We start from the raw sequence: 25,521 nt of genomic DNA, 5'->3' as shown, positions 1-25,521 counted from the left end.
TGAATTGTATTTATTCATATAGGAATTTTGCTATTAGATTTAAGCCTTCAAGAATATGATCAATATTTACATTTTCTGAAATCATTACACAAGGAATTGCAAAGTAATTGCTTTCTAAATATTTATTTATTTATTTATTTATACAAGCACTGGGTACAGTCAGAAGCGTGGGAGGGTGAGAGAATTCACCAGAGCCAGAGCAGGGAACAGAGCAGGCAGACTGACAAAATACACTGCTGAGGGGAGCAGCTGGTGTGGAACCCTCCTCCGGTGGCCGGGGAGCAGCCGGGTATCAAACCAGCGCTGCAGAGGCTGCGGGCAGCTTCGCAACCCAGCGCTCAACCGCTGCACCACCGGGGAGGCCCTCTAAATACTTATTGCTGCATAGCTCGGATGATGAAAATTGGATGGTGATGAACAAAGAATCGAACTACACTATGTTTGAACATTTTTTCACATATGCTTATATATGTGTAAATATGACTCATTAACACATGTTTGAATGGATATTACATATTTACAAGGTAGAAGTATACTGGCTTTCTAAAAATAAACTCAGGATATGATTATGCTATAGGTGTTATGTAAGTTGAGGAAAGTTTCATTTTTATATTTCCTGAACTATTTCCTAAGCAATCACAATGGTATTTTCAGACTTCTTGAGCCTCGATCTACAATTGTGGTATCCAGTATAATTTGACTGCCTCCAAAGTTCCTGGTAATCCTGCTTTCCCAGTGACCTGAATGCTTGATTGTCTGTAATTCTCTGTAGGTGTGCTGTTCAAGAATTGCCTTATGCATTAGCTTTGCTAAGTATATGCACAGCAAAAGTTTTAAAAAAATATATATCATATACAAACAAACTTATCGATTGACTTAAAGTGTTAAAACCTTCTCATAAAAGAATTTGGAATATGAAACTTAGAGTTCTAAGGGCTCTTACTGGCTGGAATGATTTTTCTTGAGTGTAAAGGGAAGTTTTCATTGCTCCTATGCAGTGAAAGTAGTAGGGAATATTCTGGAATGCAGGAGAGCAGCTGAGGTACCATTTAAAGCTCTCATATCCATTATTAAAAAATAAATAGGAAATTATAACAGTCCCAAATACAAAGAACTACTAATGATGCCTCTACTAATCATACAGAAAAACTACATAACATATAATTCAGGAATAAAGGTTTGAGTCATTTAAAAGAAAAGCAAACAAAACAGATGAAATGTTTGTTGAAATTAAAGGGAATATGGAATATACTGTGGGAAAAGGAAATCATATATTTAGTAGATCACCTGTGATCATGTGACCAGCAATGGAAAGGAAGACTGCACAAGTTCTGAGTGTCTTTTCCTATTGTTTTGATGTGCATTTATTTGTAAATATGCTCTTTGCTCATTATATTCTTTGCTCATTATATCTCATGTGTGATATAATTTTGGTGATACGGTTTTTTGTGTTATCAAAAGACAGTAGATTCATGTTAAGGGCTGGGATATGAAAAGCTATGCTGAGAAATGGTGCATCTGATATTTCTCTGTCTGCTTGTCTTTATCCTTAGCCAAGGAAAAGTTGGCTAAGTAAACTGGAAACTGAAGTTAATATTGCAGTATGTTGGTGTGCTCATGTAGCCACAAGTGACTGAGATGTCTTCTTACCACATGACATAATGGAAGTTCTCAAGAGAAACATCACTAGTAAGAAAGCTAAAGTCAAGTTTCTTAGGGGAATTTAAAACTGACAGTGACTTGGTTTGTGTCTTGTGGATATTGACAACAAGGAGTGCATGGATCTAACCAAATTTTGAAATTTTGAAATTTCCAAGTCAAAGGTTGTAAATATTTATTATCATTGGATGAAAATAAACAATACAATAAATAATGTAGAGCAAAAAATATTAATGACTGAAATATATTTTGAAATAATATATGTCCTCCAATTTCATCTTCAAATGCAGGTTTTATGTGTGGTGTTTTGCCAAGTCATGTGTTTGATCTCCCCATTGAAACACAGGTGCTCTGCTATATATTAGGCAGCCAATTTGATGATGCAGAGAATGACTTTCAGTAGTACTTTGGTTAATAAAGATAAAATATAGACACAGACAGAGAAAAATTTTTTTTTCCACAAGCTGCTACTAAGAAACAGTTTCCAAATCATCTTGGAATAGGTTGGATATAGAAAGATACCAACACATTATTAAACTGTACTTAAAATATATTTGATTGTGCATTGCTTTTTCAACATTCCTGTCTTTCACCAACTTATTGTACAATACACAACCATTGGGATAACTACCAGGTACTTAAATAGTGCAGGCACTATTCTCAGCATCTCAGTTAATATCTAACAATTGATGTTATATGTACTATAGTCATTCCATTTTATAGGCAAGGTAGCACTGGCATAGAAAAATTAAAGAACTTGCTTAAACTGCCACTCACTATTTGGAAACAGAGCCTGTATATACATACACTGAGGGAATGTGACTTCTTCCAACAAAGTGCAGTTTTCTTATATGTATTCTGTGTTCTGTGTTGTCTTCTTTCCATGAGATTTCTAACCTCCTACAATGATATATTAATGGAAAGAGAAAAACAATTAGATAAAATAACAAGTTTGTTTTATTGTTTCAACAAACATATGATTGGATTAAAAAAACAAAACCAAACACCTTTTCAAACGTAAATGCTGAGAAACATATTTCAGAATTTAGCCACTTCAGATTTCATAGTTGTTAGCTTATTTTATTTGTTTGATTAATGACTGTTTCTTCCATCAATAATTGCGTGCAGGGATCATATCTGATTTTGCTTTCAGTTTTGTTCTTCAAATACAGGAAAATAGTTGGTCCAGTTAAAGGAAAAGATGAATTATGAATAGACTGATGATATATATATTATATATTATATATTATATGTATTTATATTATATATATTATATATAATTTATATATATACAATTCAAAATATATACTTCTTATACGGGTATGCCTTAAAATGATAATTACAGAACAATTTGTCCTCTTTGTATAGGATTTAACAGGGTAGTAAGCTGTATTCTTGACAATATAGATGATGTAGTGTGATCAAACATATGATAGCTATTTTTAAAATATAAAATAAAAATGATAATAAACTGAAAACAAAGGTCAGTAAACATTAGCTGTGAGTATATTTTTGGCAGGAAAGTTTACATTAATGCCATGACTTCTGTCAAGATACTAGCCCAATATGATTCAATTAATCTTTGTTCAGCTTAATTCCATAATGTGGATAAGGACACTGAGACTTAGACTAATATCCCAAGTTAGTCAGCTAGTAGGTAACGGGCATAGTTCAAATTCAGGTGTGGGTGAAGCCAAAGTTCTTAAGAGTGACCCTGAGGGTGGTTAGAATACAAAAGAGTGATGATAGGAGAGACAGTGTGGGACAAAGAAATGCTGAAGGGAAAACAGGACATATGTTCCTGAGAACTTCCCATTGAACATGTTTCCATTCAAAAACAGAGAGATAGGAGGGCACCTTTCTCTTTTCACCCATCTAGCTGCTTTGGCCGACCTATTAATAACATTGAGAGATCAACAAGAGACAAAAAATTAATTTCACACACAGAAAGGGTCCCTAGATAGGGGACCTAGAGAAATGACCAGACTTTTCGATTTTCTATCCTTCTTAGACAAAGAAGAATAGAAAAGAAAACAGTTTGGGGTTGCAGATTCATCAAGAAATAAATATGTCTATTTCCATAGTTTGGGGGACTTTAAATTTCTTATCTCTGGTAATAAGGATACCTCCTACCCTCTGTTACTGAGAGGGCACTTGATGTCACATGGTGGTTCATCTCTGCCTTCTAGGACAAAAGAGGGTTACAGTGTCCTTTTGTACTGGCTGCTTTTTATGTATCTTTCGGTCAAAATAATCAATATGAGATGGCGACGTGATTTGTGGCAACCTGGAAACACTGAACCTATCTAGGGTAAAAGTAGGAGACACTGAATCTTGGGTTCTTACTTTATAGGGGAATGAACAAAATGATCCAACCAAAATGTTATCATTTACTAAAATTCTTCCCAAATATATATAGCAAAACAATTTTAGGATAGAAAATAAATTCATCCAAATTATTGGGTAGCTAGCTGTGGCTTGAGTTCACATCTCTATGGCAACAGAATACTCTTATTTAAGCAAAAAAGAATTTTAGATTCCTGTAGAAACTATAATATATAGGAAAGAGTGGCAAAAAAGATTGTTCTAGGAGTTCAATGCTAGCGAATAAAAGTGGTTTCTCCTCTATTTAGATACAAATTAGTAGTTCTTGCTCTCAAATACACACACAAAAAAAGCTATCTTTTCACCATTAAAGACAGTTCCTGCATAACAATTAACTGGATGAATAATTTCTAGTAGAATCTTAGAGTTTACATGTAATTTCATGTCATTAGGGACCTAATAATTGAGGGATTCCAGGCATGATCATTTCCAAAGGACACTTTGGGAATAATTAGCAGATTATTGCCATTATGGATCTTTTTTTCCCTCAAAACACATTGGTATTTATTTATTTTATTTTTTTAAATTTTACATTAACCTTTCACAATACATATATATATATATTTAATTTTTAAACAATATTTGCTTCCCCCTACCCCCTCAGGTTGAGTCCCCATAGAATTTCCTTCCCCCTCACCAAAAAAAGAATTTCCTTCCCCAAGGCACTTTACACCATCACTATATTCCCTTGTGCTCCTCCCTCCCTCCCTCTGATCCCTCTCCCTCCTCCTAGCCTGCAGTATGTATCTGATTTATAATTGTCTGTTTTTGCTTTGTTGTGTTTTGTACTGTTATTATTATTTTTTACATTGATGTCTCATTTGGTTCCCCTATATCCCTGTTATAAGTGAAACCATATGATATTTTTCTTTGTCTTTTGGGCTTATTTCACCAAGGTTAATTCCTTCTAGCTCCATCTATGTTGCTATGAATGGCATGAGTTTATCTTTTTAGATTGCAGAATAATATTCCATTGTGTATATATACCACATATTCTAGATCCAGTCATCTATTTTTGGGAATTTGGGTTGTTTCCAGGTTTTACCTATTGTAAATAGTGCTGCAATAAACATAGGTGTACAGGTGTTCTTTTGAATCACTGTTTTTCTGTCCTTTGGGTAGATCCCTAGTAGTGGAATTGCTGGATCATATGGTAGCTCCATTTTCAGTAGACTGAGGAACCTCCAGACAGCTTCCATAGTGGTTGGACCAGTTTGCACTCCCACCAGCAATGTAGGAGAGTTCCTTTTTCACTGTATCCTCACCAACATTTGTTGTTGCTTGTTTTTTTTTTTTTTTTTTTTTTTTATATGTGCCATTCTTACTGGTGTAAGGTGGTAAGCTTCTGTACAGCTAAAGAGACATTAACCAAACAGAGAGACACCCCACTGATTGGGGGAAAATCTTTGCACTCCATTCAACTGATAAGGGACTGATCACAAAGATACACAAAGAACTTAGGAGGCTCAACAAAAACAAAATAAATAATCAGTCAAGAAATGGGCAGAAGAACTTAAAAGACATTTCTCCAAAGAGGAAATGTAAATGGCCAGAAGGCATATGAAAAAATGTTCAGCATCCCTTATAATCAGGGAAATGCAAATCAACACAATGGTACTTATAATAGAAATTCTATTTGTGTTACTAGAAAAGCAGTTTTTACTATGACTAATATTTGAGTTGCTTGTAATGCCACTTGGACTCCTACAAAGGACCCTTTTTATACTATATACACACACACACACATAAATACATATATATGTATATATAAATATGTAACTATTGATATTTAAATTATTTCAAAATAATAATCTTGGAAGATCAAAAAAGTTACCTATTATTACAAATACTGAAAATTGATGTTTCTTCCATGTCATAATATTTAAATTAGTTTGTGATTTGGTACAGTTTAATGAAAAGGTCAGTGAAATGCAAGTTAACTCTAAGCAAATGTAGAGGTTAGGCATTTTATCATATTATGACTAGACCAGAAATTTAATATTTAAAGCAATTTACTGTGATAATAAGGAAATAATTTGAGAACTATTTTAAAATTTGCTACATAAAAGTGATTTTCCAAATATGTTTTCAAAGCAAATTATATTTAAAAATCCAATTATTTAGAATTCACCCACTAAAGGATGAACATGTTGGTTATCTTTTCTTCCATCTTGAGAGTGGAGAGTGAAAACCTAATGGTAACTGAGTGAGCCATTAGTACCTGTGAGCAGAGGTCCAAGCCCCTATGATTACTGCAAAAAGTAACCATTTTCTCATGTAATCATGGCGTAACTTTGTAGAAAAGCATTTGCAATCTCTGCCTAAATCCTGGGCCTTTGCACCATTCTTTGTGATGATTCTAAATGCCCTTGGCATGGTATTGAGCAGAGAGAGAGGTCAAGGTGGGATGAAGAGAACTGTTAAAAGAGTAAGTTCATTGTATTCATTGTTCTAGAAAAACACCATTGCTAGACATATATTGATAAATTGAAATTTAAATCTTTGGCATCAGATCAGCAGGTATATAGCCAGTATGAGAGTGGCTATTTGTTTCAGATCTGAGTTTATCAAGAAGACACTGCAGGTTATATTGCTTTGCTTCACCTGATTTTATATCATTTGACATCAGAAAATCACACAGGGTTTTGTAGGCAACTGATTGGCTATCTCCTATGAACTGCCCAGAAGAGGTCAAAACTGGAAATGTGTGGCACTTCCAACAAATGATAGGTGATATTTTGAACCAGCCTTAAGAAGTTATGTTTTCCCAGCTAGCACTCTTTGATATTGAGACTGTTTGGTAATGAAGAAAAGTCAAACTGTTTTCTTACAGCCTCAGAACCTACAGAGTTCTTACACCTCTCAAACACTAGAGGGCAGCAGAGACAATTCTATAATTGTCCAATGAGTGAGAGTCTGCGTCTGAAGACTCCCCTAATTTGTAGTGTTCTTGGAGGCATTGGCCCCACTGCTTTCCCTCTGGTAACCTCAGTTCTGCAGATTCCAAGGGCTTGTTTTAGTTTGGTTTTATCTATTCCTTTGTTTTGTGCCTCTGTATTACACATGTAATTGAAATTATCTGGTATTTATCTTTGTCTTTCTGACTTATTTCAGATGGAACAATCCCCTCCAGTTCTGTCTGTGTGGCTGTGATTGGCAAGACTTCATGTTTTTCATACCTGAGTAGTATTCCACATGGATATGTACCACACCTTCTTTACAGTCATCCAGTGGTGCCACTTTGATTGTTTCCTTATCTTGGCCACATAAATAGTGCTATAATGAAAATTGGAGTGCATATAGTTTTTTTCATTTATTGTTTTCTTTTTAACTCTTTGGTGGGGACTCCCTAGTGACCCAGGGTTTAAGTCTCAGTGCTATCACTGCAGTGGCTACCCCAGCAGCCTGAATTTGAACCCGGGCCAGGGAGCTGACCCACATATGGTACAACAGACCTCTCGGGGCTTCCCTGCTGCTCCCCTCAGTAGTGTATTTCAGTAAAATGTACTCCCCCACTCTGCCTCTGGTGAATCCTCTCACTCCCTGCATCTCTGGCCTACACTTCAGTTATTCTACACAAATATAAATTAATAAAATCTTAAAAAAAAAAAAACTGTTTGTTTAGATAGACATCTAGCAGTAGAATTGCTGTTTAAGAAACCTCTGTACTATTTTCCATAGAGACAGGACCAGTCTACACTCACCAACAATGTATAAGGATTCATTCTTTTCAAATCCCTTACCAAAACCTGTTTTATCTGATCTTTTTGATACAAGCCATTCTCACAGGTCTGAGTTAAGGTGTTATTGTGGTTTTCAATTATATTTTCCTGATAAGTTACAATGAACATTTTTCACTGCCTGCTGGACATCAACATGTTTTCTTTGGGCAAGTGTCTATCTAGCTTTCCTGCCATTTTAGAATGGGTTATTTGATTTTATCTGTTGTTGGGTTGTAGGGGTTCTTCATAATTTTTGAACACATGGAGCAGTGACCTCTCCTGTCTCACCTGCTACTCCCCTCAGCAGTGTATTTCAGTAGATACACCTGTTCTGCTCCCCACTCTGTCTCTGGTGAATCCTCTCACCCTCTGCACCTCTGGCCTACACCTCAGATTTTGTATGCATAAATAAGGGAAAAAAATTAAAAATAAAAAAAGATAAAACTCCTGTCTTTTTTGACAATGTGGATGGAACTTGAGATGATTACGTTAAGTGAAATAAGTCAAAAAGTTAAAGATGGTTTCACTTGTGGAATATAAAAATCTAAAGGAAACAAACTGGCAAAACACAACAAAAATGACTCTTAGACTCTGAAAAACCTGTGAAACTATACTCCCCAAATTATATAGTTTTGTAAATGATTGGCAAAGATGAAAAAGAGTCTATGGGGGCATTGAGAGGAGAGTGGGGGAAAAATATAAATTCCAAAAAAGAAAATATCTTATCACAGCACATCAACAATCCTCCTCTTTGAACATTTAACAACATATTGCTACAAACTTTGTTCATGGTTTACAGAATCTACACTTCCCCAACTCTACCTGTAGTCCACATCATCACCCTCCCTCTACCTTCCAAATCAGTTATTCTATTTTCATATATATTCTCTTACTGATTATCTCATTTATTGAATGTTTTACTGTTACAATTAAAGGGCCACTTTATCAGCATAAGATACACATTAACACACTACTCCTCCAAGTAACAGCTATATATGTGCATATATGCACATACATATTTGTGTGTGTGATTAGCACATATCTGCTTATGTACATTTATTGAACATTATGTCTTTACACACATATGTCTATAATCATGTTTATATAACATATACTAAATTATTTATGTTTATATATTACATATGTGTTTATATATTACCTGCATATCATTTATTATATCATATGTATATAAGAGTGTTCATGTATATACTTTTAAAAAAGAAAGAGGAGACAATATTATCTATCATTAACCCTATACATACTTTTCCAACAAGGAATCTATAGCTATGATTGTATATTCATATTGAAAATATATTCGGTTCTCACTATTCCTAAATCAAGCAGGTGATCACTCCCTCCCTATCAATTGACTTCAGAAATGGAAAGCAATATTCCCCTCTGAAGTTCACAAGTGCACACTCACACACACAAAGATGCACACACACACACAAGTAGGGTATCTATGTATATGTGTCCTTTTTCTATTTCTAAAGGAAAAAATAATTCTTACCCCTGTAAAAAAGCAGTTTAAATCATAACAGAAACCAAGTTTATGTTGTTTAAAAGATGTTCACATTTTCCAAACTTTTTGTACTAGTTGCACACGTTCAGTATGTTTTCACACAGGTGATGGCAACAACTTTTTTTCGCCTGGTGACCACCAAGTGTTTTGACTATTTAGATTTCATTTCTAAGATGTCTAATTTAGTAAGAAAATAATGTTTCCATTCACCCTTTTTAGTGTGTAGAAGGAACTTCATTTAGTGTATATGGAAACAAGAACCAAAAAATCACAGTGTCCCAAAACCAGTTTTTCTTTGCCCTTTTCTGTAAAGACAATTAGTTTAAAATAACTAATATGTCTATTTTATCTATCTTTTCTCTTTCCCTTTTTTTTTTCTATTTAAGCACAATGGACAGTGAAAGGGAGAGGATTTCTCCAATTCATTCAGAATTTTCCTGGAATTTGCTGTTAACATGTTTTTCTTTGTTTTATTCTTTCCACATCTAAAATCATTTCCATTGCATTTTTATAGCTGCCTATAGCTGTCTTATCTTAGAATCCGATTGATTCCCTCTTTACTTTGTTCTCAGTCAGGCTGAATCTTTTTTGTAGGTTTATTATTTACAAGGTTTTTAACACTTAACCTGGCTCTTTACTTCCAAGCACAAAATTTTAATTCAAGGTTAAACCATGATCTTGGAGAAAGGACATGGCTTACAGAGACTGGTTGCTGCTTATGATGGATTCATTAGATAAACATGACATTTTTTAAATTACAGAATATAGAAATAGCACATGCAAGTGTTCTGAATTCCTTTATCTACAATGAATACAGAGATAAACTGTCTTCTTTCCATATTATATATAATATTCCATAACATAATAAGTATGTACTAACATGTAAGATTTCAGTAAAACAAATTAATAGAATGACTTCCTTGGAGATTTCTACAAATAATATTGATGATAATATATGTATCAATCAGTTCTAATATATGTGTTAATATGGTGTACTAGGTATATGTGTGAAATCCTTGTTTTAGTAGGTGATGCTTATTTTTATAAAATTTATCTCCTTTCCTATCCATTCTATCATTCTTGAAAATGTATTTAAAAAAATACTTGTGAATATTCCCATGAATTTTACTACTCCTTTCTTAATTATGCATGCATTATAATTATTATTTATCAAGTTAATGAGTTGAAATTTATAGAAATATTTAATCTGATATACTCATAAATAATATTTAATATTCACAGGTAGTATTGTTCCAACATTACTTAAAAAACAACAGTCCCCAAAGATGCTAATATTCTAAGAAATAATTTTTTAGGGAGAATCATTACTAGAACATATATAAAGTTTTAGTTAATATTTATTACAACCTGATTTAAAAATGACTATACAGTTCTATAGAAAGGAATACTATACTTTCAAATAAGTGATAAAATAGAGTTTACATTATGATTAAGTGCATTGCATCAATATTTATCAAAATTTATTAAGTGGAGACATTTCACTAAGATAGTATACAATTTTAGATAGAACAATTTGCTATATGTTGACACACTCACAACTTGTGTAACTGGATATAAAAATGTCTTTCGAGGTTACAACTGATTTTTAATTGCAAATAATTACCACTGTTTAGACCAATGTGTTGAGTTTGAGATAATTTTGTTTAAATTTTTTTTTGCAAATATATATGAATTCAATTCCTATAATATTTTATTGAAATAAATTATTTATATAGCAGTTTTCTCAGTGCCATTATGACATCCTTATTCCTGAGACTGTATATCAAGGGATTGAACATGGGAGTCAGTATGGTGTAGAAAAGTGAGAGCAGTTTGTCAGTTCCAGCAGAGTGATTGGACTTTGGCCTTAAGTAAGTTATAGTAGCAGATCCAAAGAATAAAACCACAACTATGAGATGTGAAGAACAGGTGGAGAAGGCTTTGGCCCGACTTGTGGCTGATGGCAATTTCAGGATGGTGGAGACAATTTTGCCATAAGAGACAAGGATCAGCAGAAATGGAACTGTGACAAACAATACAGCAACTATGTAAACCATCATCTGATTCACAAGGGTGTCCCCACAGGCCAGTTTGAGTATTGGGGGGATGTCACAGAAGAAGTGGTTGACGCGGTTAGAATTACAAAAAGGTAGAGAGAAAATCTGGTAAGTCTGTCCTATTTGGACTGGAATCCCACTGACCCAGGAGCCGGCCACCAGCTGGACACAGAACTTGTGGTTCATGACCAGAGGGTAGTGCAGAGGATTACAGATGGCCACGTAGCGGTCATAGGCCATCACGGCCAGCAGGAAGCATTCGGTGGCCCCCAGTACAAGAACACAACACATTTGTGTAGCACAGGCAACAAAAGAAATCGTTCTCCTCTGGCTCCAGAGATTTGTAAGCATTCTGGGGAGTGTAGCTGATACATAGCAGATTTCCAAGAAAGAAAAATTACCAAGGAAAATATACATGGGGGTCTGGAGAGTAGGGTCCACTTTTGTTATCAGAAATATGGTACTATTGCCCAACAAGATAATAATATATATGGCTAAGAACAATGTAAATAAAAACCACTGGAGATGGGGAACCTCCACAAAGTCCAAGAGAACAAATTCCATCAATCTAGTTAGATTTTCTTCAGGAGGTTTTTCTTCTTTCATCTGCAGAAGGAGAAATTTAGTGTGTGATTTTCACTTTGCCTTCATGGATCAGCGTCTCTTCCCTATATTGATTCAGGACATGTGATTGGCTTTTAGCATCATTGCAATTTCTTTCACTTTAAGATTGCTACTATTTATATCATTTTCATTTTGTTTTCAGTTTAGATTCAACTATCACTGTACACTGTGCTTGTACACCTAATACAAGGTTGAACATTTGATTTGGAAATAAGTGAAGCAGTACACACTTTTGGAATGAAATCCCACTTTTAAAAGGAAGAAAAGAATAAATATACAAAATAATAAAATTCCAATCTTTTTGTATCAGTTTTATGGATGACACATTCATGAATTATATAATATATATATTCATATATAAAATTATATATATTTCTAGTTATGCACCCCATATTTTAGTGACGAATCATAAGTGTATAACATAAAATATGTAAAATGTAAGATTGGGGTTTTCCTCAAGAGGATAACAAAGAAGAAAGGCAGAGATTTATTCTGTCTACTCTAAAAAAATTATTTATGCAATTTTCTTTTCTGTAAATGCTTCAGTTCTTTTTAATAATGCAAAATAATGTTCTAGTAGCTTTATTTTAAATCCAAGCCTATATTCCCTCAATAAGCCCAAATGATGAAGGGAATGTATAACAATATTCTAATTTAGCTGATATGGGAAGTTACCTAAGCTTCAGCTATATTTGTACATTTGATATAAATTAGTAAACTAGCCCTTGAAATTCAGAAAAGAATATTCAACTTAAAACTTTCTTTTATTATTTTACAAAGTCATTCACTTTCACTTACAATATTTTCCTTAACATTAATGTTAATTAGAATCTCAAAGGATAAATTTATTTCATGGATTGCTTTACTTCAGAACTCTATTACAATGTCAAGCTAAACACACAAATATAACTCTAATTTATTACAATTCCCTGTCTCAGAATGAAGATTTCCTATGACTTATTATCTATACCTTGAGAAGTGCTTCAATTATTGTAGTTTGCAGTATTTCAAGGCAATTTAATAGCATCATTAACATTAATTCACTGTAAATTATATTTAATGGAACCAGAAAATGTATAAAAATCACACATTTGCAACTATATATTAAACAATAATTTTAATTTAGAAGTCATATAAGTTAAAGTTTAGTATTAATATAAAATATTTCATATTTACCTTTCTTATTTGATATGATGTTAATTTTTTTCTCAGTATAAGAACTTAAATATTTAAATTACTGTAGGTGAAACCACTTGTTTTATCAAGGATATCAAGTGACCTCTCTGAACATAAAGTGCTCTTTAAATATAATAGTTACCAAGGCCCCAGGGATCTTTTCTACCTGACACGTGTAAATTTCTCATGACATTTCTAAAATCATCTCTGTGGCACTCTCTGACTTGTTATATTTTATTTTTCCTAGAAAGCTCTCATTGTTATCTCTCTCACTTAGTGAAACTTAATTTTGATATTGCCATCTATTCTTATTTCTGTTAAACTTTATGACACTTCAAAAATATGTTTTTATAATTTATCCAAATATTATAATGTTGTAGTGAAGACTGGCTTGTTATTACCCAGTGTTTTTTTCTTAACCAGAAATGGAAGGATTTCCTATTTATTTTAAATGTGTTTTAAATAATGAAAATTATATGTCACTTGGCTTTTACTATGTCCTTTTTTCATAGAAACTTTGATTTATCTCTCAAACAATTCAATAGTATTAGCAGTTTGAATCATATTTTGTTGTTGATTATTAATTTTTGAAGTGAAGGGCAATTTATTTTTCTGAATTAGTTTCAGGAATGAACAGAAGCATGTATAAAAGTAATAGACAATCTTATTTTAATTTTAATTTGTATTTTGATAATGACTAATGATGGTAAGCATCTTTCAGTCAGGTCTGTATCTCCACTGTTAAAATATTTATTTAGGTTATATGTATATTTGTTAGATCGTTTCTTTTCTTATGATTGAGTTTTGTGTATTTAAGTTTTGCGTGTGCTTAGCAAATTCTCTATATATTCACTTTATTGGATATACAATTTGAAAGTATTTTCCACTTTGGCTTTTATTTAAAATCTATAAATAATGTTAATCTAAAAGAAAAAAAAATTAATTTTGATGCAGTCCCATTTATAGATATTACTATGTATTGCAAACTTGGTAACACATATAAAATGTGTTGCTTAATTTCAGGTCACAAATATTTTCCTCTTTTTTTCCTGATAATTCTGTCATTTGATATTCTGCACATAAATTTATTACCCAATGTTATTCCTTTTTATAAGCCATGACTTTTTAGGCTTAGGTGTTTAAATATTTAGTAGACTTTCTTTCACTTATGAAATATGGTAACATTATCATGATTTTTTTGAGTATTTGAAAAAAATATTGAAGTAGAGTCACACATCCGTACTGATATAAGTGTTCATAATCATAAATATTTGAACATTTGTTTTTTGGGAAACTATTTCAAATAATGGCAAGGGGGGGTCATATTATCTGTGGGGTCATATTATCTGTTAGCCATTTTACAAGGGAACTCTTCAAACTGAAGAATGAATACTGCTTTCTAATATCAAACTTACATAGAAACATCAACAAAGTGGATGGAAAGATAAATATTTTTTAAATGTAAAAGTGTGTGCACACATAGCTTTTAAATGATGAAATAACTGCTGTGGAAAATCTTACCACTAATAATCACATCTACAGAACATGAAGCTTATTTCTAATAAACTGTTGTGGGTCTTTCCAAGGCCTTGTGAATCATTTCCTAGCTCAAAAAGATTTCTGCACCAATTGAAAGATACTAACAAGAAATCAATCAGCACCAAATATTGTCAGCAAGACATGGTGATATTTTCTCCCTTAGAACTCTATTCAAGCACATACAGCAAACTATGCATGTATATAGTTCACACAGGAGTATTTCTGAAGTTACAGTGTTGATAGTCTGGGACTTTTGAAATGATGGCAGCAGAGGGTTCCTAGCCTCTCCTCCCCTCCCCTGACCTCCCCTCCCATCTCTCCCCCTCCCTCCTCTTTGATTTCATAGCTATGACTTCTGCAAACTTCCAGGAATGAAAGGAGGTGAAAATAAAAGGCACGGCCTTAGTTGGCTGTGCGGTCACCTCACTAGCAAGAATTGAGTCATCTGCTCACACTTAGCAGGAAGGTTATGGTGATATATGGACTATTTCAAATCCCCAAACTACAGTTAGGGAATAGATAAATGTGGGATAGAAGTTAAGGTTGGTAAATCTGTGCTGGTCTATTGTATACCCAGTATCAAATTATCGCCTCTATGTATCCTTTCTTTGCACAATTTAAATAAATTCCCACATATCATGTGGCTGAAAAACCACATATTTGTTATTTATTATCTTAGCAGTTCTATGTATATCATGATTATGAAATACTAGAATCATTTCCTTGAAACCCCCTATAAACAAACAAAAAAAAACCACACATTCATGAAATACTAATGAGGCTATTATTAGGTCTTACTAAGGGCAGAGGGGAAAGATTGATAACTACATAAAGAGTAATGATTACAGAGATAGAAATGTAGAGTTTAAAAGGGTTATGCCCATGACTGAAAACCTAGACTATTTAAGGGTACACATTCATTCAATGAGTTTTAGTCATAAAATTTTGTGATTTATTTTGTTTTAATTACTAGAATATGTGACACTATGATAACAAATGGTGCTCTTTAAATAGATACATCCTTATACTCTGTAGAAAAGCTCTCCTAAGAACAGAGGCATACTTTAAATTTCATTTGAAAAAAGGGAAACTACATGAGAATAATGTCTTGGTCATTACTCAGAACTTAGCAGAGTCAAATCATGGATAGTCAAAGAATTTTATAGAGGATCAGATGACTTTTTATAAACTATATCATAAGTTACTCTCCATTCAGAATAACTATATCATAAGTTACTCTCCAATCATGGTTATGTGTGTCAAATAAATGATAAATCCAGAGGATAATTTCAAAAGGCTGCCACAAGTGGATGAGCACATCAGGAAGACAAAGGGGAGAGAAAGAAATAAAAGGAGAAAATACAAAGACCTCAAGCTTTTTGTAAAAGTACAAAGACATAACTTGATTTTTAATTGACCACAAGTTCATAATGACATAATCATTAATTGATATTTTCTTTGAATATTACCAAAAATTAAGTCTACATACTCCCTGTTTAGGTGAGGAAAGATTTATGTAGCACATTTTAAAATATCTAAGCATATAACAACAGTGCAAAGAAAATAATACTAATGTGGAAGCAAGTAGGTTTTCTTGCTCAGATAGTTAATACTGTAGAAAGTCCCAGTTAGATATCGTAAACAATCTCTTAATATGACCTGCTGATTCAAGAATCTGGAGTTGGGAGGGGGCAGTCATTAATGATAATATCAGTTCAAACATTTAATGATGCCAAACACTTTAGAGAGCGTTAAAGGCATTAAGATTTGTTATATTGCTCTTTTTTTAGTAACGTGGATTTTAGTGTAATTCTGAAAATAAGTTCCAATATTTCCTTCTCTTGAAAACTCACAGGTGTTGGGATATTTTTAGCTATGAATTGGTATGGGAGTAACTGTTTGTAAATGAGAAGAAAGATTTATAAATGCAATAAATTAAAATTCAATTATACTTATAATTTAATTTAAATTATCAAAGTATTTAATAAAAACTTATTCAATAATATGAATATAAATTATTACCTAAAATGAAATATAAATGATAAATAAGAAGAAATAATTTAAAGCACATTACTTTGGACCCAGATTTCTACAGAGAGCAGAGAAATGCATGCATAGTAAATTTTCAGTGCATGCTCTCTATATAACATGTGCTTAACTAGAAACTTATCAAGAAGAAAACTGGGTGAAGGTAAGCTGCTGTTATGATGAGTGAAATTCACACAGATGCATTGCATGTTAAACAAATATGCCACATTGTTTATTTATCCTCAAAATCCCTAGATTTTGCCAGGGCAGCGATCTGTTATAGGTCATAGCAACATTTATTTATTCATTCACACAGTGAATTACTCACTCAACAAACATTCATGTTAAACTGCTCTTGGTTATTGTTTGTGGCAGAATCCCAAAATGCTACCAAATAATACAGCAAATATTTTTAAAACATTTATGTAAATATCTTATATCCATTTATACATTTTAGTCAAAATTTTTAGCAGATTGAATTCATTTGGTTTTTAGTTTTTATATGGACTCTCTCATGCATATTTTTTTTACAGAAACAATCTATTCTATGGATATGGAACATTGAAGATAGATCAATTTGCCTTGTATAGATCCTTGAACAGTAAATGTAGGTTGCTATTTAGAAGTGTCTGAAAGAACAACACAAGTTGACATGATGAACTTAAAAGGAAATGTGGGGAGTGTGATGTTTTGCTGAAAACTGGCAAAACAGACACTACATTTACAATTAAACTCATTGCATTATTTTTTAGAGAATAATTTTCTCAGTGCTGCGATTACATCCTTGTTCCGAAGGCTGTATATCAAGGGATTAAACATGGGAGTCACAATGGTATAGAAAAGTGAGAGCAGTTTGTCAGTCCCAGCAGAGTGATTGGACTTTGGCCTTAAGTAAGTTATAGTAGCAGATCCAAAGAATAAAACCACAACTATGAGATGCGAAGAGCAGGTGGAAAATGCTTTGGCCCTTCCGCTGGCTGTTGGCAGCTTCAGAATCGTGGAAATGATTTTGCTGTAAGAGGCAAGTATCAGCATAAATGGGACTGCAATAATCACCAAAGTTGCTACATAGATGGATATCTCATTTACAAAAGTGTCCCCGCAGGCCAGCTTGAGAATGGGGGGAATGTCACAGAAGAAGTGGTTAATTTGGTTAGAATTACAGAAATGCAGAGAGAATATCAGGCTTGTTTGTCCTATCTGGATCGGGATTCCAGTGAGCCAGGTGCCAATAGCCAACTGAACACACATCTTGTGGTTCATGACCAGAGGGTAGTGCAGAGGGTTACAAATGGCCACATAGCGGTCATAGGACATCACGGCCAGCAGGAAACACTCAGTAGTACCCAGTGTAAGGAAAAAATACATTTGAGTGGCACATTCCAGCCTAGAAATGCTTCTTTCCTGAGTCCACAGGTTCTTCAGAATCCTAGGAAGGGTGACTGACACATAACAGATTTCCAATGAGGAAAAGTTTGCTAGGAAAAAATACATGGGTTTCTGCAATGCAGAATCAATCCTGGTTACTATAATGATGAGGCTATTTCCTATTAAGATAATCATATAAATGATGGCAAACACCCCAAATAGTAACCCTTGGAGGTTTGGAAGGTCAGAAAATCCCATGAGTACAAATTGTGTCACAGAGGAAACATTGTCCTCTGATTTCATCTTGTCGTAGGACATCTGTAGAAATGGCATAGTAATAATAAGTACAAATAGGTTACTTTCTGTAGATTTGTTCTTTTATGTAACAGCTAAGGATAACATAACATCAATTTCATATAAACACTAAACCTATAGCAGACAGGTACCTAAAAAGTATGGTGAAGTGTATTTTTAATTATTATTAAATGCAAAATTAGGAAATAAGTCCCCTTAGTGTTTTTTTTTTCCCCGCTATGGGTCATCATATTTCTTTGTTTTGCTATTCATCTAAACACTCAAAACATTTTTAGTGAATTTAAGTCCAACTGTAATATTCCATCTTTTAAAATTATTTACCAGTGGTTTAAAATACTAAAATATTTGCATCCTTCTAGTTGACATAGTTTTCTTAACCTCTCAATTGGTCTATTAATATCAATTCAAAACAAATTTTATTAAACATTCCATTAATTTGTATATCATCTCAAATGATATTTAGAAATACATAGTTAATTTTGAAAGTGTCGCTTTTCCTGTGACATTTCCAAAGTCTTGTTTATCTTTGACATTCTGCATAGGCTGTTTTATTATAAAAATATTTAATGATCATTAAATATTATGGTGGTTTATATAACCCTTAAAACTGTACTTTTCAATAAAAGTTCCATGAAACCAGCAGTCATAGCATTTATTCAGAGTTTGCTTTGGAGATAAACGAAACTATAAAACAATCTTTCTGTTTCATCAAAACTCAAAAGCAAAGAGGCAAGTTCATCAATATTTATGTTCAGGAAAGCATTTCTAATACATGCATTCTCATGCACCATGAAAAGAGACATCCACAACCACTCAGCTTTGATAATGTCTGGAGTTACACACATCCGCACCTGTTGACCCCATTCTGCAGACCTCATTTATTCCAGTCATTGTTTGCACATGTGCTGTGTGTGCTCATCCACACAGTATGTCCTGTATGATGGCCAATCTTTCTTGAAACAATGAAAAGTGAGTCACTTTATTTCTTTCTTTGCTATATGGAAGCTCTGGCTCCTACCCAAAAGTTAGACTATCCATCCTCTTCCAGCCTGGTGTCAATTAAAAAATTACAACTCTCTCTCAACTCTCTCACTCTCTCTCTTCTCTCTCTCTTTCCCACTCTCATTTCTAAGAAATTTATTATTTTCTTCCTGAACATTTTCTGTGAATGACAATAGGACGATTAAATAATAATTAATTTTAACATCTATAACATTTCAGTCTACATATTAAAATACTACAGATACTTAAAAGATGCCTCATAATTACAGAATTCTTGTAATAGAAACTTGATTGTAGGAACTATAAAAATGCTCTGAGTCTCCAGAACTATCAGAAACTAGTGATTAAGTCAAGATTACTAAAATATGATTTTAAGTATAAAAGACAATATAGCCATGACTTTTTTTATTTTTAACTGCACCATTTTACACATGTTTAATCATGTTTTATTCACCTGCTTAATTCAATCTAGAGATTGATTTTGGATAATGATTAAAGTTTTTTGCTGAATGTATCACTACATCATTCAGACTTAAGTGCTCCATACATCTGCCTTTAATATGCTAATTACTGTCCCCCAAAACCTATATTTCTTTATTCTCTTTATGATCTTTGTGAAAAGTTTTTACTCTTCTCCCATCCCCTTTCTCCATTTCCCCTACTCTTGAAGTAGGATATACATTTGAAATACAAAGTGAAACTGAGGTCCAAATGAAAGTATGAGGGAGCAACAATATATAGAACTAACATCAAGAATATGTAGTGTTCTAATCCAAAGACATTTTTCATGACTCAACTATTTATTTGTAAAATGGAACAACTGTTTTATGAAGTCAATAGAATTCTCAATGCAAATTCATTTGAAAAGTGAAAAATGTTATTCTTTTCAAATCCTATCCAAAGTATGTGGTTTTCTTCTGAAGGAAATCTCACCAAGAAGGACTATAATCTTTATTGATTGACTGATTGATTTTACTACAAGGTACTATGCATTTTCGTCTTTGAAATGGTAATGAGAGTCAGAAAATTACAAAGACTTAAGTGTTTTTGAGATTAAAAAAAGCAACAATGTTAAGGAGTCTTATAAAAGAAACATACACTTGCCCATTACAGATATTTCTGTAAATGACACTTGTTGCTGGTTCTATAAACATAGAATTAAGTATTTGTATGAAATAAATTTCATATTGACAAAAATAATTCAATTATTACCTGACAATTACCTAATTAGATAGAGGTTAAGTATAATGCTTACCTTTGTTACTGAGTTAAAGATAGAAAATGAGAAAAAGAGGTTTGCTTTGAGGCTGGACAGTTTACTTTTATTTAAACAGAGATGACAAACTTGTATATAGGTCCAATTGTCATAGAAAATCCTGCTCTTTAAATAACAATTATACATTACTCTGGGGATCAGCTCCTTTCCCAGGTCACTTTCTAATTGAACAAAACCTTCTTTCCTGCCACTCAAGGTCTTGAACACAACCCAAAGCAGTATGATCTTACCATGAAATTATGAACTAATAGTACTTTTTTTTAACATTAGAAATGTCAATATAAAAAGCCACCACCTTTGGGCATCCCCCCCCCGCTTGTGCTTGTTGGGTTTGAGTACCTGAACCCCCAGGGCTCCAGGGGCATTCACTTGGACCACAGCTTCCCTGTCCCTGCTAGCCAAACACTGCCTTGGGTCAGTCCTCCCCAGGCTGCTTCAAACATAGCAAAAGCAGTGATAAATTAATGGTAAATTATGTCAGGAAAGTTGCTCCACCAATTGTGTTTAGGGAATGAATAGTAAAACCATATATGTAGCTAAGTATCAACAACTAACTATTAGACTAATAAAATAAAAACAAAAACAAACATAAAAAGATAAAACCATTGCCAGCCACTGATAATCCTCAAGTGGGAAGTCTTGAAGTAACTTAGAACACACAGGCATGGGGATGGAACACTAAATGGGATACCACTCTGGAGAAGGAGCTGGCAGTTCTTTGTGAAGTACATTATAAACTTGCCATTCACATTTATCCAGCTGTCCTGAGCCTGGTGTTTTTCCATTTTACAGAAATGAAAACTTGTATTTACAAAAATACCTATAAACGAAAATTCAGGAAGTTTATGTGTATAGTAGAGAAACACTGGAAACAACTCTAATGCCCTTCATGCAGGGAGTGGGTGCACAAACTCTCAGACATGGTGATTGTTCACTTCTCAGGAACAAGAGTGAGAGAAAGTATTGGCACCTCACAACTTGGACAATTCCCAATACTTCCTGCCCAGTGAAAAGCCAACCAGAGCCAAAGTCTTTGGAATCATACCCCAAAGAGATAACATTCTGGAAAAGGGCAAAGTGCATGTGCAAAGCCTGGTTATCTGCTGATGGGTTTATGGGAGTTGTCAACAATAAAGACACAACAGATGAGAATTCTGGAGAAGGCTGGGAACCTACTGTTTCTTCACTGTATTTGTAGTTATATGACTGTATTGATAGGTCAAATTCCAGAGACTTGCACCAGAAGAGTGTATTTTACTTTCTCTGCAATTTTAAACTTTTAGTGTATGAATTCAAGTATACATTTTAAAATACTGTCAATGAACAAAGTCATTACTATAAGTCTGTATGTGTTCCTTCCTTTCATCCAATTTAAAAAACATATTTTGTCCACTGGGAACTCTACTTCAAAGTTCATCCTGCATTTTTTTTTTTTGAAGTAATGTAGATTTGCATAGTTGCTTGTATTTTCTCATGTAAAATACATGAGAAATACTTACCATGATAGATAAAATACTTATCATGATAGATAGGTCCAGAGGGTAAATGCAGAGGCTGCCTCATGAATGAACACATTCGAAAGACAAAGGGTAGAGAGAGAAATAAATCAAGAAAATACAAAGATCTTAGACTTCTGGTAAAGGTATAAATGTAGACATAATTTGACATTTAATTAGCATAAGTTCATAATGACATAAATTTTAGTTAATATTTTCTCTGGATATTGCAAAGATTTAAGACTACATATTTCCTGTTTAGAAGAGGAAAGATTTGAGGAGCACAGTTTTAAAAATCTAAACATATTGCAATAGTGAAAAGAAAATAATACTTTTATGCAAGGAAGTCAGTTCTCTTGCTTAGATAGTGAATACTGTAGAAAGTCCCACCTCTGAATAACAGTACTATATTTTCTCTATGAATTTAGATATCAAATGCAACAAAGTCTAAAATGGACAAAGCTTCAGGTTTTGTTGCTTTAAACTTTTCCAATGCTTTTTCATGCTGGAGTGATATCTGAATCTTACAAGAATCCTGGGGCCTCAGAGGAAATGGTGTATTTTTACCATTCACTAATTGCAAAACATAAGGAATAAGATTCCAAAAAAGGTACAAAATGGAGTTGCTTCTATTAAGCTCAATGTTATCAAGCTGAATCTCATATTTGGCTCTCTCAGAAAGTTAGTCGTAAATCATTCAATCAGATATTAAGTAATGTGGCTGACAAATGCCTGCCATCCTCCACAAAGAAAGCAACATGTAAAACCAATTTGATTTTTGTCTAGTATTACTTCCTTGTTCCTGCTCTTACAAATCAAATCTCTTGCCTTGTATAACTCTTCCTATCATAGTGCCCACCACCATCATCATCATGGTCATCAAGTTCTTCATCAGAGAGCATGTATTAAGTTCATAGAACATAAAAGTTGAAAAGAGGGGCATATACACACATATACTCCCATGAATAAAATGTATAAGTAATTATCACATAATATGTAATGTTAGATGGTGGAGGGTTTGGAGGGTTTATTGTGTTTGTGAAGTAAAACATAGCTATGTATAGGACAGCAATAAGATAACCTGCATTGGTATAATTTTAACTAACACCAAGGATATTAGTATTTCAAAACAACTGCTAACAGCAGATTTCAGAAATAGATGAAACAATCTCTTATATGAGTTGCTGATTCAAGAATCTGAAGTTGGGAGGGAGGCAGTGGTTCTATGATAGTTATATTTGAACTGATAGTTATATTTGAACTGATATTTATCAGTTTAATAATGCTAAACCCTTTAGAAAGGGCTAAATGCATGAACGACTAGTTTAATTACACTTTTTTAAGATTATGTGTATTGAAGGTAATTCTGAAAATAATTTTCAATATTTTCTTTTGTTTAAAACTCACAGGTGATGAATTTTTTAAACCATGAATCAGTACATGATCAACCATTTAGAGTATCATTGAGAAAAGATGAAACGATTCCATGAAAATTACGTTGGAGCTGGAATTTCTACATAGAACATAGAAATACACGCAGAGTGAACTGGCTGACTTGGGTAGTTGCTCTCTGTATATCATGTGCTTTGTCAGAATGTTACTAGGGTGAAAACTGGGTAAACTGATTAGAGATAGTCCATATGATACATAGTATGTTAAATAAATATGTTCTATTGTTTATTGATGCTCTAAAGTCTAGATTTTTCAGAAATCTCTAGGTTTTGCTAGAAATTTGTCATAGGTCATAGCAACATTCATTTATGCATTCATACAGTCAATTACTCACTCAACGAACATTCCTATTAAACTGCTCTTGGTTAGAACCTGTGTGAAAGAATCCAAACTTGTTAAAAAAATCATGAAGATATTCCAAATATATAGGTAAATAATCTTTCATTCTTCTTTATATTTTTCAAAAATTTTACCAGATTGAATTCTATTTTTATTGTGTTTACTTTTTATATGAACTATGTGATGTATACTATTTTATTCATAAAGGAGGATATTCTGTAGATTGAGTCATTGAAAATAGATTAATTTATCTGGTGTCAAAGCATAGTAAATAGACTAACATTTAAAAGTGTCTGAAAGTACATCATAAACTGAAGTGATTAACTTCATAAAGGGTAGTGTGCAGAGTGTGATGTTTCTATAACTGTTTGGCAAGTAGAAAAAACACCACACTACTTTTTAAGGAACAATTTTTTCAGTGCTGCAATCACATCCTTGTTCCGAAGGCTGTATATCAAGGGATTAAACATGGGAGTCACTATTGTGTAGAAAAGAGAGAGCAGCTTGTCAGTTAATGCAGAATGATTGGATTTGGGCCTGAAGTATGTGATGGAAGCAGACCCAAAGAATAAAACTACAACTATGAGATGGGAAGAACAGGTGGAGAAGGCTTTGGCCCGTCCACTGGCTGTTGGCAGCTTCAGAATCGTGGAGATGATTTTGCCATAAGAGAAAAGTATCAACGTGAAGGGCATGGCAACAATCACCAAAGTTGCTACATAAACATAGATCTCATGCAGAGAAGTGTCCCCACAGGCCACTTTGATGACTGGGGGGATGTCACAGAAGAAGTGGTTGATTTGGTTGGAACTACAGAAATGCAGAGAGAATATCAGGCTTGTTTGTCCTATCTGGATTGGGATTCCAGTGACCCAGGCACCAACAGCCAACTGGACACACATCTTGTGGTTCATCACCAGAGGGTAGTGCAGAGGGTTACAAATGGCCACGTAGCGGTCATAAGACATCACGGCCAGCAGGAAGCACTCAGTGGTCCCCAGCATAAGGAAGAAGCACATTTGGGTGGCACACTCCACCTTAGACAGGCTTCTGTCCTGAGTCCACAGGTTCTTCAGAATCCTAGGAAGGGTGACTGACACATAACAGATTTCCAATGAGGAAAAGTTTGCCAGGAAAAAATACATGGGTGTCTGCAGTGCAGAATCAATCCTGGTTACTATTATGATGAGGCTATTTCCAATTAAAATAATTATGTAAATCATGGCAAATACCCCAAATAGTAACCCTTGCAGTTTTGGAAGGTCATAAAATCCCACGAGTACAAATTGTGTCACAGAGGAAACATTGTCTTCTGATTTCATCTTGTCATAGGACATCTGTAGGAATGGCATAATAATAAGAAGTACACATAGGTTACTTTATGTGGATTTGTTCTCTTATATAACCAGTAAGGATAGCATAGCATGTATTTCCTATAAAAAACACCTGTACAAAGAGGTGAGGTGTATTTTTAATTATTGTTAAATGTTAATACAAGGAGAGTATATCATCTTATTTTTTTTTGCTATGGGTCATCATATTGCTCTTTATGAAGATGAAA

General features: G+C 33.6%; 3 protein-coding genes across 3 annotated transcripts; all 3 read right to left on the bottom strand.

Annotated features, from left to right (window-relative positions):
- Positions 1-11,012: 11,012 nt before the first annotated feature.
- LOC119254434 (olfactory receptor 10AG1-like) lies at positions 11,013-11,951 on the bottom strand. Its single transcript, XM_037521533.1, has one exon. It carries the CDS (start codon positions 11,949-11,951, stop codon positions 11,013-11,015), a length of 939 nt encoding a protein of 312 aa, XP_037377430.1.
- A 5,502-nt stretch (positions 11,952-17,453) lies between these two features.
- LOC119254433 (olfactory receptor 10AG1-like) lies at positions 17,454-18,416 on the bottom strand. Its single transcript, XM_037521532.1, has one exon. It carries the CDS (start codon positions 18,411-18,413, stop codon positions 17,454-17,456), a length of 960 nt encoding a protein of 319 aa, XP_037377429.1. The 5' UTR covers positions 18,414-18,416.
- Positions 18,417-24,352: 5,936 nt separating this feature from the next.
- On the bottom strand, positions 24,353-25,315 carry LOC119254432 (olfactory receptor 10AG1-like). Its single transcript, XM_037521531.1, has one exon. The coding sequence runs from the start codon at positions 25,310-25,312 to the stop codon at positions 24,353-24,355; it is 960 nt and encodes a 319-aa protein (XP_037377428.1). The 5' UTR covers positions 25,313-25,315.
- Positions 25,316-25,521: the final 206 nt, after the last annotated feature.

The sequence above is a fragment of the Talpa occidentalis genome, unplaced genomic scaffold, assembly GCF_014898055.3.
Source record: "Talpa occidentalis isolate TD23 unplaced genomic scaffold, MPIMG_talOcc4v2.1 talOcc4.3, whole genome shotgun sequence".
Classification (NCBI taxonomy): domain Eukaryota; kingdom Metazoa; phylum Chordata; class Mammalia; order Eulipotyphla; family Talpidae; genus Talpa; species Talpa occidentalis.
This window is presented reverse-complemented; position numbering and strand designations above follow the sequence as displayed.